This window comes from Zootoca vivipara, chromosome 6 (genome assembly GCF_963506605.1).
Source record: "Zootoca vivipara chromosome 6, rZooViv1.1, whole genome shotgun sequence".
NCBI classification, from domain to species: Eukaryota; Metazoa; Chordata; class Lepidosauria; order Squamata; family Lacertidae; genus Zootoca; species Zootoca vivipara.
This window is the reverse complement of record NC_083281.1, coordinates 20,400,849-20,415,185: the sequence shown is the minus strand read 5'-3', so window position 1 is coordinate 20,415,185 and position 14,337 is coordinate 20,400,849. Positions and strand designations below refer to the sequence as shown.

At 49.6% G+C, this 14,337-nt stretch overlaps 1 protein-coding gene across 2 annotated transcripts in view; it reads left to right on the top strand.

The window, feature by feature from the left end:
* The window catches only part of AXL (AXL receptor tyrosine kinase), a 62,680-nt gene extending 52,199 nt beyond the window's left edge, over positions 1-10,481 (top strand). For both annotated transcript variants that reach the window (XM_035117287.2, XM_035117286.2), the window contains exons 14-20: positions 1,010-1,087; positions 1,524-1,616; positions 3,784-3,905; positions 4,692-4,801; positions 5,132-5,291; positions 5,677-5,813; positions 7,096-10,481. In XM_035117287.2, coding sequence (XP_034973178.2) covers positions 1,010-1,087; positions 1,524-1,616; positions 3,784-3,905; positions 4,692-4,801; positions 5,132-5,291; positions 5,677-5,813; positions 7,096-7,459 — 1,064 coding nt within the window. In that variant the 3' untranslated portion in view covers positions 7,460-10,481. The remainder of the gene's footprint in view (positions 1-1,009; positions 1,088-1,523; positions 1,617-3,783; positions 3,906-4,691; positions 4,802-5,131; positions 5,292-5,676; positions 5,814-7,095) is intronic.
* The last annotated feature ends 3,856 nt before the right edge of the window (positions 10,482-14,337 follow it).

Below are 14,337 nucleotides of genomic sequence, written 5' to 3'. Positions count from 1 at the left end.
ACCCCCCCCCCCCGCCCATCCTCTGGCTTGCACCATATACAAAAGAACTCGCTGGATCAAGAGCTCTCCCTGCTGTTCCTACTGGAAGTCTGGTACACTGCGCCTGAACATGCAGGGTTCATTTTTTTTGCTACTGAACCTCTCTCCTTCACGAACCTTATCTCACTTTCTAATTTAAAGCATCTGAGGCCATCCATATGCCACCACCAGCACATCTGGCGACATTGCATCCCACACGTTAGTGATGCGCTGCGCTAATTATAACCCAAACCCTGTAAACGCTGCCCGGTTTGAAAGGGGAGGCATGGTTACCAACGCTGTGTTTTCACTTATCTATAAATATTTGCGGTTTTGCTCTTATGGGTATTGGCTGCTGACTTCCCAACGGCGCACAAATGGTTTTGGCGTTATCGGAACGTTCCCACCCACCCCTGGCTTTTCTTGTTCTTGGACACAAGAGCTACTTGGTGCCTAACGTTTACTCTGCATTGTCTCTCTGTGTTTATATTTCCTACACGAAATCGGGACAGTGCAAAGTTGCGCGGCAGTTAAAGAGGAGCCTCCAGGAAAAAAATCCAGGCCAACAAAAATGGTATACTAGCTGGCCTGACTAGATTAATCACAGGCAGCCTAAAACGAAAAGAAGAATCACCGGGGAGAAATATATATATAGGGGTGGCATTTAACTAGGTTTTGCTAGGAGAAGTTCCACTGAAATGAAACAATATGACTCAGTTAGGTCCATTCATTTCAATAGGTCTGCTCTGGGTAAAATTTAATGACATACCCCACCTTCTCTGCCTGGTTACCTAGAAGCAGTTTTCTGCTCGCCGCGGGTGACCAGGTTATTTCAAGCCTGGGTTAAAATCACCGGTGTTTTCTCACATGAACACAGCTGCCATTTGGCCTGATCTACTCCCAATTTCTATCTGGCATGATTTGGCATTTGCCGACCGCTCTCTCTCGGGCTTGCTCATAGGCCTTTTCCTCTTCTTCTTTGCCTCTGCAGGGGAATTTGGCTCTGTCATGGAGGGGCAACTCAGCCAAGACGGGGCGGTCCTTAAGGTTGCCGTTAAGACCATGAAAAGTAAGTAGCAGTGGAGGTGGAGGGGGTGGTTTCATCCTGGTCACACTGGGGCAGGCTGGGATTATACCAGCAATGAAAAAAACATCACTCTGCATGTGCCCAGAGGCCTTCTCTCCTTTTCTTCTACATTGAAAAACAAAAACAAATGTAAATTGGGCCTGCTCACCCATGATAGAAACCTCTCCATCCTCTCTGCCTTTTGGCTTTGAAAATGTTCGGTATAAGGCAATTTCCTATGTCCCCTTGACCCGAAGACCACTGCCAGACGTGGCTGAGCACCCTTCATACTCTCAGAGGTGCTCTCATTCTTCGTTATTGCTTCCAACATTCTGGATCAACACCCGGGCGTGGAAAACAGTTTTCACTGCCTGGCATGTTCTCTGGCATGTTCTCAAAGCCCATCTCATGCCACTGACCTTACTTTTACTCCCCACAGTTGCCATCTGCACCCGTAGCGAGATGGAGGATTTCCTCAGCGAAGCCGTCTGCATGAAGGACTTTGATCACCCTAACGTCATGAAACTGATCGGTGAGCTATGTGTGTGCATGCGCCACTTCTTAGTTACGGCATGTGAAGAGTTAATGCTTTCAGCGAGGGGGGCGGAGATCTTATGAGTTACCCCCCACCCACCCACCCTCTCCACTACCCTTACCCCAAAATTCCTCCAGGTTGTGTGTGGTAATGCCCCAAAGCATTCTGGGACATTAAGCCATTGATTCTTCTTCCTGACATATGATGCCTGGCTGGTTTGGTGTGCAGCCTGAAGAACCAGGTCCGCGTAAGAACATGAGAATTGTCCTTCTGGATCAGGCCAGTGACCTGTCTAATCCAGCATCCTGCACTCACAGCGGCCACCCAGATGCTTCTGGGAAACCCACAAGTGGGACTCAAACACAAGAGCTCTTTCCCCCTCCTGTGACTTCCAGCAGTATATATTTGGAAGCATTGCAGCCTCTGACTGTGGAGGCAAAGTGTAGCTGTCGCGGCTGGTAGCCATTGCTAGCCAGGGCTTATACGCTGAGGCCCAGCTCCGAGGGTCTTCTGCCGGTTCCCTCCCTGCAAGAAGTGAGGTTACAGGGAACCAGGCAGAGGGTCTTCTTTGTAGTGGCGCCCTCCCTGTGGAACAACGGCCTCCCGTCAGATGTCAAGGAGATAAACAATTATATGACTTTCCGTAGATACCGTATCTGAAGGCAGCCCTGTGTTGGGAAGTTTTTAATGTCTGGTGTTTTGCTGTGTTTTTCTTTAATACTTTGTTGGAAGGTGCCCAGAGTGGCTGGGGCAAACCAGTCAGATGGGCAGGATCTATTATTATTATTATTATTATTATTATTATTATTATTATTGCCGTCCCCAGAAGTAGCACACTCAGCCATTCCATTTAGGGCAGATTCCGCAGGCTGTAGCCTGGGAAAAGCCAGAAGAGAGGAAACGGCCTTTGAATGGTGGTTGCGGGGGGAGGCAGGCAGGCAGAATGGACGCATCATCCCCAGGGAACAGGACTCCAAGTGAGGGGGCGGAGAGAGAAAAAAAGACTTCTTGGGAAAACAGATGTTGGCAAGGATGCTGGGAGCTCTGACAGTCCACAGAGCGGGTGGGTGGAAGCTCAGCTGATGCTAGTTTGCGACTCGCCCAACAGCCCCTTCTCCCTCTCTGGTTCACATTAAGGAGGAACACAGTAAAAATAACTTTCAAGCACAAGGCGCACCAAGAGAGCGTCCTGTCGGGTAAGAGGACCCCCAAAGAGGATGTTCTCACGGGCAAAAACCTTTGGGGGTTGGGGGCAGGTGTGGGACATGGTGAGGGGAGGGGGCTTCCAGCTGGTGTGCAAGTTTGAGAGGAGAGGCTAACCCCCCCTCCGTGTCTTCCTTTTTTCACCTCTCTCTTTAGAATTATAGAATTGTAGAGTTGGAAGGGACCCCATCGGTCATCTGGTCCAAGCCCCTGAAATGCAGGAAACAGTAAGAATGCCAGAAGAGTAAGAGCCGTTTAGCAGTAGAACGGTCTCCCTCAGGAGGTGATGGACTGTCCTTCCTTGGAGGTCTTTAAGCAGAGGTTGGATGGGCCATCTGTCACGGATGCTTTAGCTGAGATTCCTGCATTGCAGGGGGTTGGACTTCAATGACCTTGGGTGTCCCTTCCAAGTCTCTTGGAAGGGATTCTGTGATTCTCTCAAGTTGTACACATGTGGCATGGCCTGGCCTGCACAACTTGCCACAAGCTGAGGTAGAAAGAAGAGGAGGAGGAGGAGTTTGGATTTGATATCCTGCTTTATCACTACCCTAAAGAGTCTCAAAGCAGCTAACATTCTCCTTTCCCTTCCTCCCCCACAACAAACACTCTGTGAGGTGAGTGGGGCTGAGAGACTTCAGAGAAGTGTGACTAGCCCAAGGTCACCCAGCAGCTGTATGTGGAGGTGCAGAGACGTGAACCCGGTTCACCAGATTACAAGTCTACCACTCTTAACCACTACACCACACTGAGTTAAGAATGTAAGAACATCAGGAGATGTGGGCCAACAGCCCACCTGGTCCAGTATCCTCTTCTCACAACAGCCAACCCAGCGCCTGTGAGAAACCCACAAGCAAGACACGAGCTATTGAGCACTCTCTCCACCTCTGGTCCTTGTTGGCCATTGAACCTCATGTCTTCTCTGTTGCCCACTGAAAAACTCACACTCTTTCTCTTCCCTCAGGAGTTTGCCTGCAGAACACAGAGAGTGAAGGATACCCCTCCCCGGTTGTCATCCTGCCCTTCATGAAACACGGAGACCTGCACAGCTTCCTGTTGTACTCCCGGCTTGGCGAGAGCCCGGTGGTATGTAGCATCGCCCCGTGAGATATCCGTTGCATGGAATCCATACCACGCAGGTGTCCCGGAATAAACGGGACATCCCAGTTTCTCGTGCGAGAACAGCCGCCATTTTGGATGCCATGATCTTGTGTAATTTTACACCTCAATCCCCCCCGAAAAGTGCTTTGACAGGGCTGCAATGTTGCGCGGCACCCCAAAACATGCAATTTTGGGTGCCGTTCCCAGAAAAAGCACTGGAGGGGATTGCGATGCAAAATCGCACAAGATCATGGCATCCAAGATGGCTGTCGTTCTCTCGCAAGAAAAAAAGGGAAGATAGCATCCTGGAAGATTGTGCCCCAGATTTTGCCATTGAGGTGTTGGAGAGTATGGGAATCAAATGTCAGGCCTCTCAGCCTGAAATCTGGAGGGCTGGTTTCCTTTTATTTGAACTAGGGTTTTTAACTGGGGAATTTTAATCCTTGCCTGTGTTTTATTTTGCAGTATGCATATAAAGTGCTTCTTATACATTTTATTGCTAGGCTTATTTTGGTTTTCTGTTTCATTACGAGCCTCTCCCAAGAGCTTTGCTATGGCAGTTTAAGGAACGAATGAACACACTGTAACACAGAGAATGACCACTAGAGGGGGACAAAGGGAAGGTGCAGAGGGGAGCTCGCTGGGTCCTGGGTCCTCCAGATAGGAGTCCAGTGGGCCTCTCCTCTTGCAGGGGAAAGAGAGTTAAACTTTGAGGTGCCAGCCGTGCACCCACTGCTTGTGTCTGATCGTTGTGCTTTCCTCATCTTCCAGTACCTGCCCACACAGACGCTGGTCAAATTCATGACGGACATTGCTAGCGGGATGGAGTATCTCAGTAGCAAGAACTTCATACACCGCGATCTCGCTGCCCGCAATTGCATGTGAGTTTGTGTGACGCGAGAGATGATGGAAGAGGGGATTTAAAGGATGCACAGATTAGTGGCTTTTGACAGTCTCACATGTGGCTCTCATGACCAGGGCCGGCCCTTTGGCCAGGCTGTGTGGCGCAGGGTGCTAGGGCACCCGCCCACCCGCCCACCGCGGAGCTGCACCCGCTGGCCCGGCCGCACAGCTCCACCCCCCCGCTGGGAAACGGGGCGGGGGCGCCGGAGGGATCCGTTGCACCATGGCGCCAGGGCGCCAAATATACTTAAGACGGCCCTGCTCATGACCAACCCACACATTCACACGTGGCCTCTGTACCCCAACAGGCTGAACGAGAGCATGACGGCTTGTGTGGCTGACTTTGGCCTCTCTAAGAAAATCTACAACGGTGATTATTACCGGCAAGGCCGTATCTCCAAGATGCCTGTCAAGTGGATCGCCATTGAGAGTCTGGCCGACCGCGTTTACACCATCAAGAGCGACGTGGTGAGCAGCCAATTGGGGACGGCTATGACACCACCCTCCTGAAAAAGCCAATGAGAAGACCAGCTTCTGTGTCCTACTGAATTGGCTTCTGTTCCTGTCTACTAATAGACAGAGCTGGCCTGCCCGTGAGGCAGACTGAGTCAGCCCTCATTCTCACCCCTAATGCCAGAGAAGTGAAGTGAAGCGGCAGCAGCGGTCTTTGGCGAGATCTCACCAAATCTCACCAGAAGCTGCTGCTGCATGACCCTAGCAAGCGAGGCAGGAGGGCGGCCATTTTGCCTCAGGCGGTGAAACAGGACAGGCCGCCCCTGCCAATGGGAGAAGTTGAATTCTGTGCTTGGCCAGCAGGGCGTCTAATGCCCTCTTTCTGGCTCCTTTCCTGCAGTGGTCGTTTGGCGTTACTATGTGGGAGATCGCGACTCGAGGCCAGACGCCGTACCCAGGTGTGGAAAACAGTGAGATCTACGACTACCTGCGTCAGGGCAACCGACTCAAGCAGCCAATCGACTGCCTGGATGGCCTGTAAGCATCACCACTGTTTCTTCAAATCGTGGGTGGCGTCTCCTTCCTCCATCTTCCCATTATGCTGTGTAGCATCGCCAATTAGGTTTTCTGCATGGTGGGAATCCTCTCCCTTATGATCAGTAATCCTGGACTGTAGAGGGGGCTATATCGTTGCAAAAAATAATTTCATGACATCCCACCATTGCCTCTCTCAGCCTTAGGAATGTGACTTTGCTCACTCAGCGGGCAAGCAAATTCAATTTTTTCACCCTAAAACCCTAGCAACTGAAAACAGGTTCCAGGGTTGACCCGCCCCCAGCTCAAAATAAGGCCTCCGTTACAAAATTCAAGGTCCCTGAGCAGCTCTGATATTAATCTTGAACTCATCCACAATCAGGAGCCACTATGACATGGCAGTTAGAGAAGAGTTTTACCAAACTTGGGTCTCCAGCTGTTTTTGGACTCCAACCCCCATCATCCCTAGCTAGCAGGACCAGTGGTCAGGGATGATGGGAGCTATAATATCTATCTATCTATCTATCTATCTATCTATCTATCTATCTATTTATTTTACCCCACCCATTTGGATGGTTTCCCCAGCCACTCTGGGCGGCTTCCAACAAAATATTAAAAATACAATGAAACATCAGACATTAAAAACTTCCCTAAACAGGGCTGCCTTCAGATGTCTTCTAAAAGTCAGATAGTTGTTTATTTCCTTGGCATCTGATGGGAGGGCGTTCTACAAGGCAGGCGCCACTACCAAGAAGGCCCTCTGCCTGGTTCTCTGTAACTTCGCTTCTCGCAGTGAGTTAGCTGGAGAGACCTAAGTTTGGCCTACGGTGTTGGTCTAGGAATTCAGAGACCAGGGTTTGAATCCCTGCTGAATCATTTATTTATTTTTATTTTTATTACTAAAAAAATTGTATACTGCCATTCACAGTATACTGGTTCACAAGAAAATACAGTATACAAAACTACCAAATGCATAATAAAAACAAAAATGAACCAATAATCCTCCTTCCCAAGTCATGGTTCTGAATGGGTGACCTTGCTTCAGTCACTGTGTTTCAACCTTATGTACAGGGAAAAATTAAGGAGGGGAAGTACCAGGCATAGCACCTTGAGCTCCTTGGAGGAAAGGTGGGATATAAACAAGAGAGAGAATGAGTTCTCCTTCCCCTTCTGAAGCATGGCAAAATCCCCAGTAGATTAGGTCCCCACTTATAAGTAACTTCAAAGGATGCTGCATCCCAGGTTCCCTTGAAATAAACTCTCCATCTCTTTTGGACCTGCGCAGGTACGAGCTGATGATGAGCTGCTGGGCCCTCAACCCCCGCGACCGCCCTAGCTTTGAGATCCTGCACCAAGAGCTGGAGAAAATCCTCAAGTCCCTCCCTCCAGCCAAGGACCCGGAAGAGATCCTCTACGTCAACATGGACGACGGCGTGGCCCCCGGAGAGGCAGAGCTGGGTGCCGTCGGGGGTCTGGGCCCCGAGGAAGCGCCAGCCAAGGAGAACCAGTCGCTCAAGCCCACGGTGACGGCAGCCGAAGTCCACCAGCCCCAGGCCATGGGCCGCTATGTCATGTGCCCCACCCCTCATGAGAGCAGCCGGCTACTGACGGACCCCCCCAGCTGCGCTGCTACCGAGGAAGGAGCCTGAATGGGATGAGGCGACTTATTTGTTGTGGCTGGGGGGGGAGGAGGGGGAGGTTGCAAGCGGCCCAACTGGTGCAGTCCCTGCAAGCTTTGGAAGACGACCCCCCATTTCTGAGGAGAGGGGATTCATTGGGGACTCCACAAGCTGAGGCGCACCTTCCTCCTCTCCCAAAATGAGCCACACTGCCCTGCTTTTGCCACAAGGGTCTTCCTTCCCCAATCAACCCCCTCCGGGGGGGGGGGAGTTTGAACTGACCGATCTCTGAGTATGTCTCACGGCTGCCGTTGCCTTGGTACATGCATTGACAGTCATGCTCCACACCACTGGCCTGAGGCCCGATACGTACTCTAGACTATGATGTTGGCAGAAGGGGGGAGTCCATCTCAGGTTACAGGGGCCAGGGTGGGTGGGAGGGGACATACAGTGGGGAACCCGACAGGACCGGCAGCTGCACCTTTTTCTCCTCCGCACGTTAAAGGGGCCTTAGCAATGTGACCTCCCGTCCCCCATCTGCAACTCCATGGTCCATATTTAGCTCGCTAACACTGAGGTCTCATCCACACTCCTGCTTGCCCCATGCCTAGAAGGCATGAATCTGAGTGATTTTAACTTGCTTTCCCCCAGAAAGCCTGCTCTTCGGTGCCAATTCGGAGCAAATGTCAGTCCGGAGAAAACCTGGTGGACATTTGCCCCAGTTTGGTGGGGCAAGGGGGGGATGAGCCCTCGCCAATGGTACTAAGGTGTGTGTGTGTGTGTGTGTGTGTGTGTGTGTGTGTGTGTGTGTGTCCCAGCTCCTGCCTCTTTCATGTTGGGTCTGGCACACAGCTGCTGAGCAGACAGAGCATAGATTTGCTATGAAGGAGAGAAAAGTCCGGCTGCTCAGTTTTTGTGTTGTTAAAGAGGAGCAGCACATTAACCAAAAGTGGGGGTGGGGGGAGGTGTCGGTCCTAATTGCAGCCATCTGAAAGCAGTACACACTTAGTCCTCCCCCCTCCTTATTTTACTACAGTGGAACCTCGGTTTACGAACACCTCGGTTTATGAATTTTCACTTTACGAACGCTGCGGACCCATCTGGAACAGATTAATTCACTTTCCATTACTTTCAATGGGAAAGTTCGCTTCAGTTTATGAATGCTTCAGTTTATGAACAGACTTCCGGAACCAATTACACCCATGCTTCGGGTTAAGTACGCTTCAGGTTGAATACTTCGCGGACCCGTCTGGAACGGATTAATCCACTTTCCATTACTTTCAATGGGAAAGTTCGCTTCAGTTTATGAACGCTTCAGTTTATGAACAGACTTCCGGAACCAATTGTGTTCATAAACCGAGGTACCACTGTACCAGCTGTTTCACTGCCATGTCTCCCAGGTTGCATTTAGGCCGCTGGAGATGAATTAAACAGAGGTTCTGGAGGGCTCCTGTCTGAAGGAGCTGCAACAACGGAAATTACTCAGTTTGTGCACAGACGCACGCTTTTTTAAAAAGTTGCTACTGCTCGGGAGCCACCCCTAGTTTTTAAATCTGACCCCGGAGGTTATTTTGATGCAGGTTTCAGCCCGACAGACCAACCCACCCTGTCCACACAGCACCAAATTCTCCTCAACAGGTTATCAGGGGACGTCTGATCAGCCATAGCTGAGTTGCGCAGCCCAATCCTCTGGGAACCCGTTTGCCCTGGGGGCAAAGATCCCGCAGGGCACAGAAGCCATACCCAGGTGGGCGACTCAGAGGGATCCGAAGGTGTATTTTTATAGCATATTTGAGATGGGAGAAGGAAACAAGTTGGCCTTCAAGTCTTCACACCCAACTAGGCCAGAGCTTCCCTGGACTGGTGAGTTTAGCTAACTTTGCTAGAAATGTGAAGGTTGTCATCTTCAGCCCACCCTGTCAAAGACTCTTTGCCTTTCACCGATGCAGGCAGAAACTCAACAGGTATACCTTTCCCCCATTCCCACATCTCTCTGCTGGATGCCTGCCCATCGTGCAGATGTTACAAACCCTGTCTGATCACAACCAGCCCACCTGCCACTTGGAGCAAACATCTGGACAAGAATTTCCCGAGTTATTCAGACGTCTAAAGCAGCATCAGCAGGCTTTGATCACCAACGACCTCTGGGTGTGAAATGGACAATATTAGTGGGTGCAATCAGAGTAGGATTCCCTGTCTCCAACCTCCTATCATTTCACTGGGGCTTGTATGAGAATCCTGTGGGGAAAACCCCAGGGAAATAAGTGGAGGTTGCCCAAAAAGAATTAGCTACTCGTATGCTCCTTTCTGCTAGTGACAAACCCACTCTTTGCACCAGTGCACATGCCCACAATTGCCAGTAATCGCTCCCCCCCCCCCCAGAACATCACAGCTCCACTGAAGGAGAAAACAACTCCATATTTCAGAGGGCAAGTCCCAGCTCTCCATCAGTTCAATGACACTCCATAAATCAGACCTGCCAGCTGCGGAGTACCTTGATTAATGATATTTTCATCTGGGAAGACAGTCCCTGAAGCTCCCACCAGTCACATGCAATTTAGAGGGAATTCATGGATTCTGTTTTGGACATTATGGTAGCTTTCTCTTTCTAACTCAGATGGGACGGAACTGCTCACACCAGTAATCACACCATAATGGTTCGTTCTTTCCGGCAACCTCCCAGGAATGAAAGCCAGACTAGGGAGGTGGTAAACTGAATGCATGTTTTGGCAATTTCTTATTGCATGTTCACGGTCACTTGGGCTGGAAATACTTTCCAGCTTTTCCTGAGAGCTGAAGATGGATGGCAAAAAGAAAAAGACAAATGTTCATGCTATGCACGCTCATCCGATTTGCAGGTTTTGCAGGCTTTCATGTTTCAAAACCTGCCATACCTGTTCGGTCAGAAGAACCAGTGCCACGAAGAACTGTCCTTTGGACCACTTTCAGCTCTCTTGAAACCTATTGTCTGGCTCCAGCCTTAAATTGAAGGCCTTTCCGCACAGTGATTCCTATTTTATTTTATTTGCACAATAAATGCACATTTCGTTACTGATTTTGTTCTGCACAGTCCATGTGTCGTTCCCTGTAGTTTGCAACAGCAGCAGCGCTTTCCAGAAAGGCCCCTTCATGCTTGGAGCAAATCAAAACATGCAGACGCCAAACAGTGAAGCTGCCCTAGTTCACATGTTCGCGATGTATTCACACTGAACAATATTCTCCCCAGGATTTAGGTGGAATTTTGTGTGAAATACACTGGCTTGGTAGGCTTGTGTTATCACAAAAACATCTCCTTGGGGGAGCAGTTTTTTATTCTTCAATTCTTGTGTTGGATTTCTTTTTCTCTTTTTTTGAAGTTACCAAACCTATGCTAAATTGAATAAGCTTGCAAACTGCTCTTAATCCCTGCTTCTATCTGTAGCCTTGAGGCAGAAGGCATGAGGAGGACTAACCAGGAAGTGGACTCTATACTGGAATGACGCCATCTTATCTGCAGGCCTCATAGCAGTGGGGCCCGTATCTTACACCAGCCTTCCATGAAGCGGGATAGCTTAGGGCACAAACAGCCCTCCAGATATGGACTACAAATCCCATTGCCCCTCACCACTGGCCATGTAGACTGGGGTTGATGGGAGTTGGGAGTCCAGCAAGTTCTGGAGGCTGCCATTTTGGCTGCCCCTGGGGTTACGTCAGTGCAAAGCGGGTGGGAGAGGGGAGCTGAGCCTTTCCCTCTCCTGCCACTGCCCTTGAGAAGGACCCCCTCACCCAGCCATGTCGTCCGGGGCGGCTTCCGGCCTTCAAGCCGGGGGGGGGAGGGAATGAGGCGGGGGGGCGAAGAGGTTTGGGGTGGGGGAGGGAGGAGCAACTGGCAGAGGAAGGGTCCTACACTCCTCTCAGACCCTCCAAGCGTCTCTATTTTCCAGGGACGTCCCTGATTTAGAGAAGCCACCCCGGTTTCTGATTTGTTCCTGGAATGTCCTGCTTTTCCTTAGGACGTCCCTATTTTCATCGGATAAATGTTGGTGGCTTTGCCCTCTCCTGTCCTTCGCTCTTTCTTTTAAAGCTGCATAGCAGGCTCCCCTTCTAACGGGCTTCCTTGCCTTTCCATTTGGGGGACACATGGCCACCCTATAGAAACATTTCTCTTTCTGAAGAAACCGCTCATCATCATCTAACTCAATTCGGTGGCCACCTTTCAGGTGTGGTGAAACCATGTTTTCCGTTCTGCTTGCTGAAACGCGTTGATAGCCACCTGTCTCCTCTTTGGATTGGGACAGAAAAGGTTGGGCTTTCTGCAGAAAAAAGGCTTTTCTGCAAAGGGCTCTGTAGGGTTTTGGTTCCCTTGACCCCCACAATTTTTCTTGGCCACCAAGTGTGACCTATGTTAAGATCAAAGGCGTCTCACTCCCCACCTCCTGCATTGAAGTGTATGCAGAACAGCTATTCTCCCTGCCCTAGAGATTCTTATTAATGAAATGTTTATATATATATATATATATATATATATATATTAATGTATATAATTTTTAAAAAAGAAAATGCTATATATGAAATGTTATTTTTTTTCCCCCACACCCTGTCTTTTCTACAAACACATTTCCTCTCAGGGCAAGGTCTGTTTTAATAAAAGAGAGAGCGAAAGAGAGAGATTGAGAGAATACTCTGTGATATATTTTGCTTATGAATAAAACATTCCTCTTAAAAAAAAGGATAAATTTGGAAGTGGACTTTGTTTCCAAGGAGTGGGTTGGGGGAGATACAGGGAAGGGGGGGGGTGTCTAAACTCAAATGGTGCCTTAGATTTTGTGCCCAGTTCAATGCCTGGCGTCTCCAGTTAAAAGAATTAGTAGCTGCAATAATTTTTTGCAGCTGTTACGCAGATGTTGTATGGGATCAATACAGCCCTTTCCTTCCGAGAAGAAACTAAGCAATGCTTATTTTCTCAGGAAACACAGCAAAGTTTACCTTGAGGGGAGATGCAACCTTCCTTTCCGGGGTTCCAGCTAAGACGCTGTAAGGAGTGAATGTGCTGCCCAGGTACTTTCAATGCAATGACCTCCAGATGTGCTTGCCTGCCAGATGTGGACATGCTGAAGTAAGACTCAGCTGCCAACCCCATCAGGTCAGCTTCTGTACCTGGAATGAAGGCGTTCTGGATCATGTCCTTTGCTTGAGGCAGCAGAAATTTCTCTGCTTCGGCCTGGCCAAAACTTTTAGAGCCAAATACATTTAAAGCACTATTGATACCGCTTTAAATAGTCACGATTTCCCCCAGAGAAACCTGGGAAGTGTAGTTTTTTAAGGGTGCTAAGAGCAGCATTAGGAAATCAGATATATATGCTTAGGATCCAAATGGCTCCTTAAAACAGGGTTGCAGTCGCTAAAACAGAATGCCTAGTTGCCATTTTGGGGTCAGACGGTTCAAAAGTCCTATTTTTCAATTTGACTTTTTGGTTCCTGAAATTGATGCTGATTGTGCAGATAAAATATAACAGATATAATTCTACAGGATGTGTTGCTGAAAACAGTCAAGATCCAAGGATCCCCAGGCACCTCCAGATGGTGGAGACGTCAGGCACACACCATCCTGATGCCCAGGCATCTTCGCTTGGATCCAAGTGACTGATAGCCAGGTGCAAAATGCGCCCAGCGCCTGGCGAATTTCAAACTCCCGGCAGAGAGTTGCTAGGAGACCCCCTATTCCCCTGACAGAGCTACAATTCCCAGAGTTCCCTGTGAAGAGGGGTTAATTGTTAAACCACTCTGAGCTCTGTGAGGGGAATAGGAGTCTCCTAACAACTCTCGGGATGCGGGTGGCGCTGTGGTCTAAACCACTGAACCTCTTGGGCTTGCTGATCAGAAGGTCGCGGTTCGAATCCCCACGACGGGGTGAGCTCCCCACCTAGCTCCTGCCCACCTAGCAGTTTGAAAGCACGCCAATATGTGCAAGTAGATAAATAGGTACCGCTCCGGCGGGAAGGTAAGCGGCGTTTCCATGCACTGCTCTGGTTCCGGTTTTCCGTTGCGCCAGAAGTGGCTTAGTCATGCTGGCCACATGGCACGAAAAAACTGTGGACAAACGCCGGCTCCCTCGGCCTGTAAAGCGAGGTGAGCGCCGCAACCCCAGAGTCATCTGCGACTGGACTTAACTATCAGGGGTCCTTTACCTTTACCTTTTCAACAACTCTCAGCACCCTTAACAAACTACAGTTCCCAGGAGCCTCTGAGAGAATGCGTGGCTGTCAATGCTTCTTTAAATGCATGCTGCAAATGTGGCTCCATTTTGGGTCTGAACAGGTTGCCATGTAAACTGTTCAGCATTGTCGCGCTCAGAAAGTCCTCCCGAAAGTTGATGTTGGAGTGGCGTCAGCGGGGTGTACAATCTTCATGCTTTGCCCCCACCTCATTAGGCAGAGGGGGAACGAACCCCATCAATGGGCACATTCAGGGTTTGCCTGTTGTAACCGTTTCGACTTGAGTGAGTAATGGAGAACAAAGCAGGCCTTTGAGAGGGGAATCCTTACCACAAGCATCTGCTCGCATCTGGGGTAAAAAGATTAAACTGTTTTGCAATTGTCCCCAGAGCTTGGTGGATAGCGTGTAAACCCCCTCCCCAATAGGAAGCAGACAGATGCCTCTCTGTCTCCCAGAAGCATAGCTGTCAAGTTTTCCCTTTTCTCGCGAGGAAGCCTATTCAGCATAAGGGAATTTCCCTTAAAAATAGGGAGAACTTGACAGCTATGCCCAGAAGTCTTGAAAAGGGGAGCGGGAGATGGGCTGGGAAAGAGGGCGTCCAAAATTAAAAGAAAGGGGGGCGGGGGAGGCGAGTGAGAAAGGTTGTATGAAAATGTAGAAATTCCCATGCAATGTGTGAGCCTGGGTCTTAGGATTTTCATAGAATTGTAGAG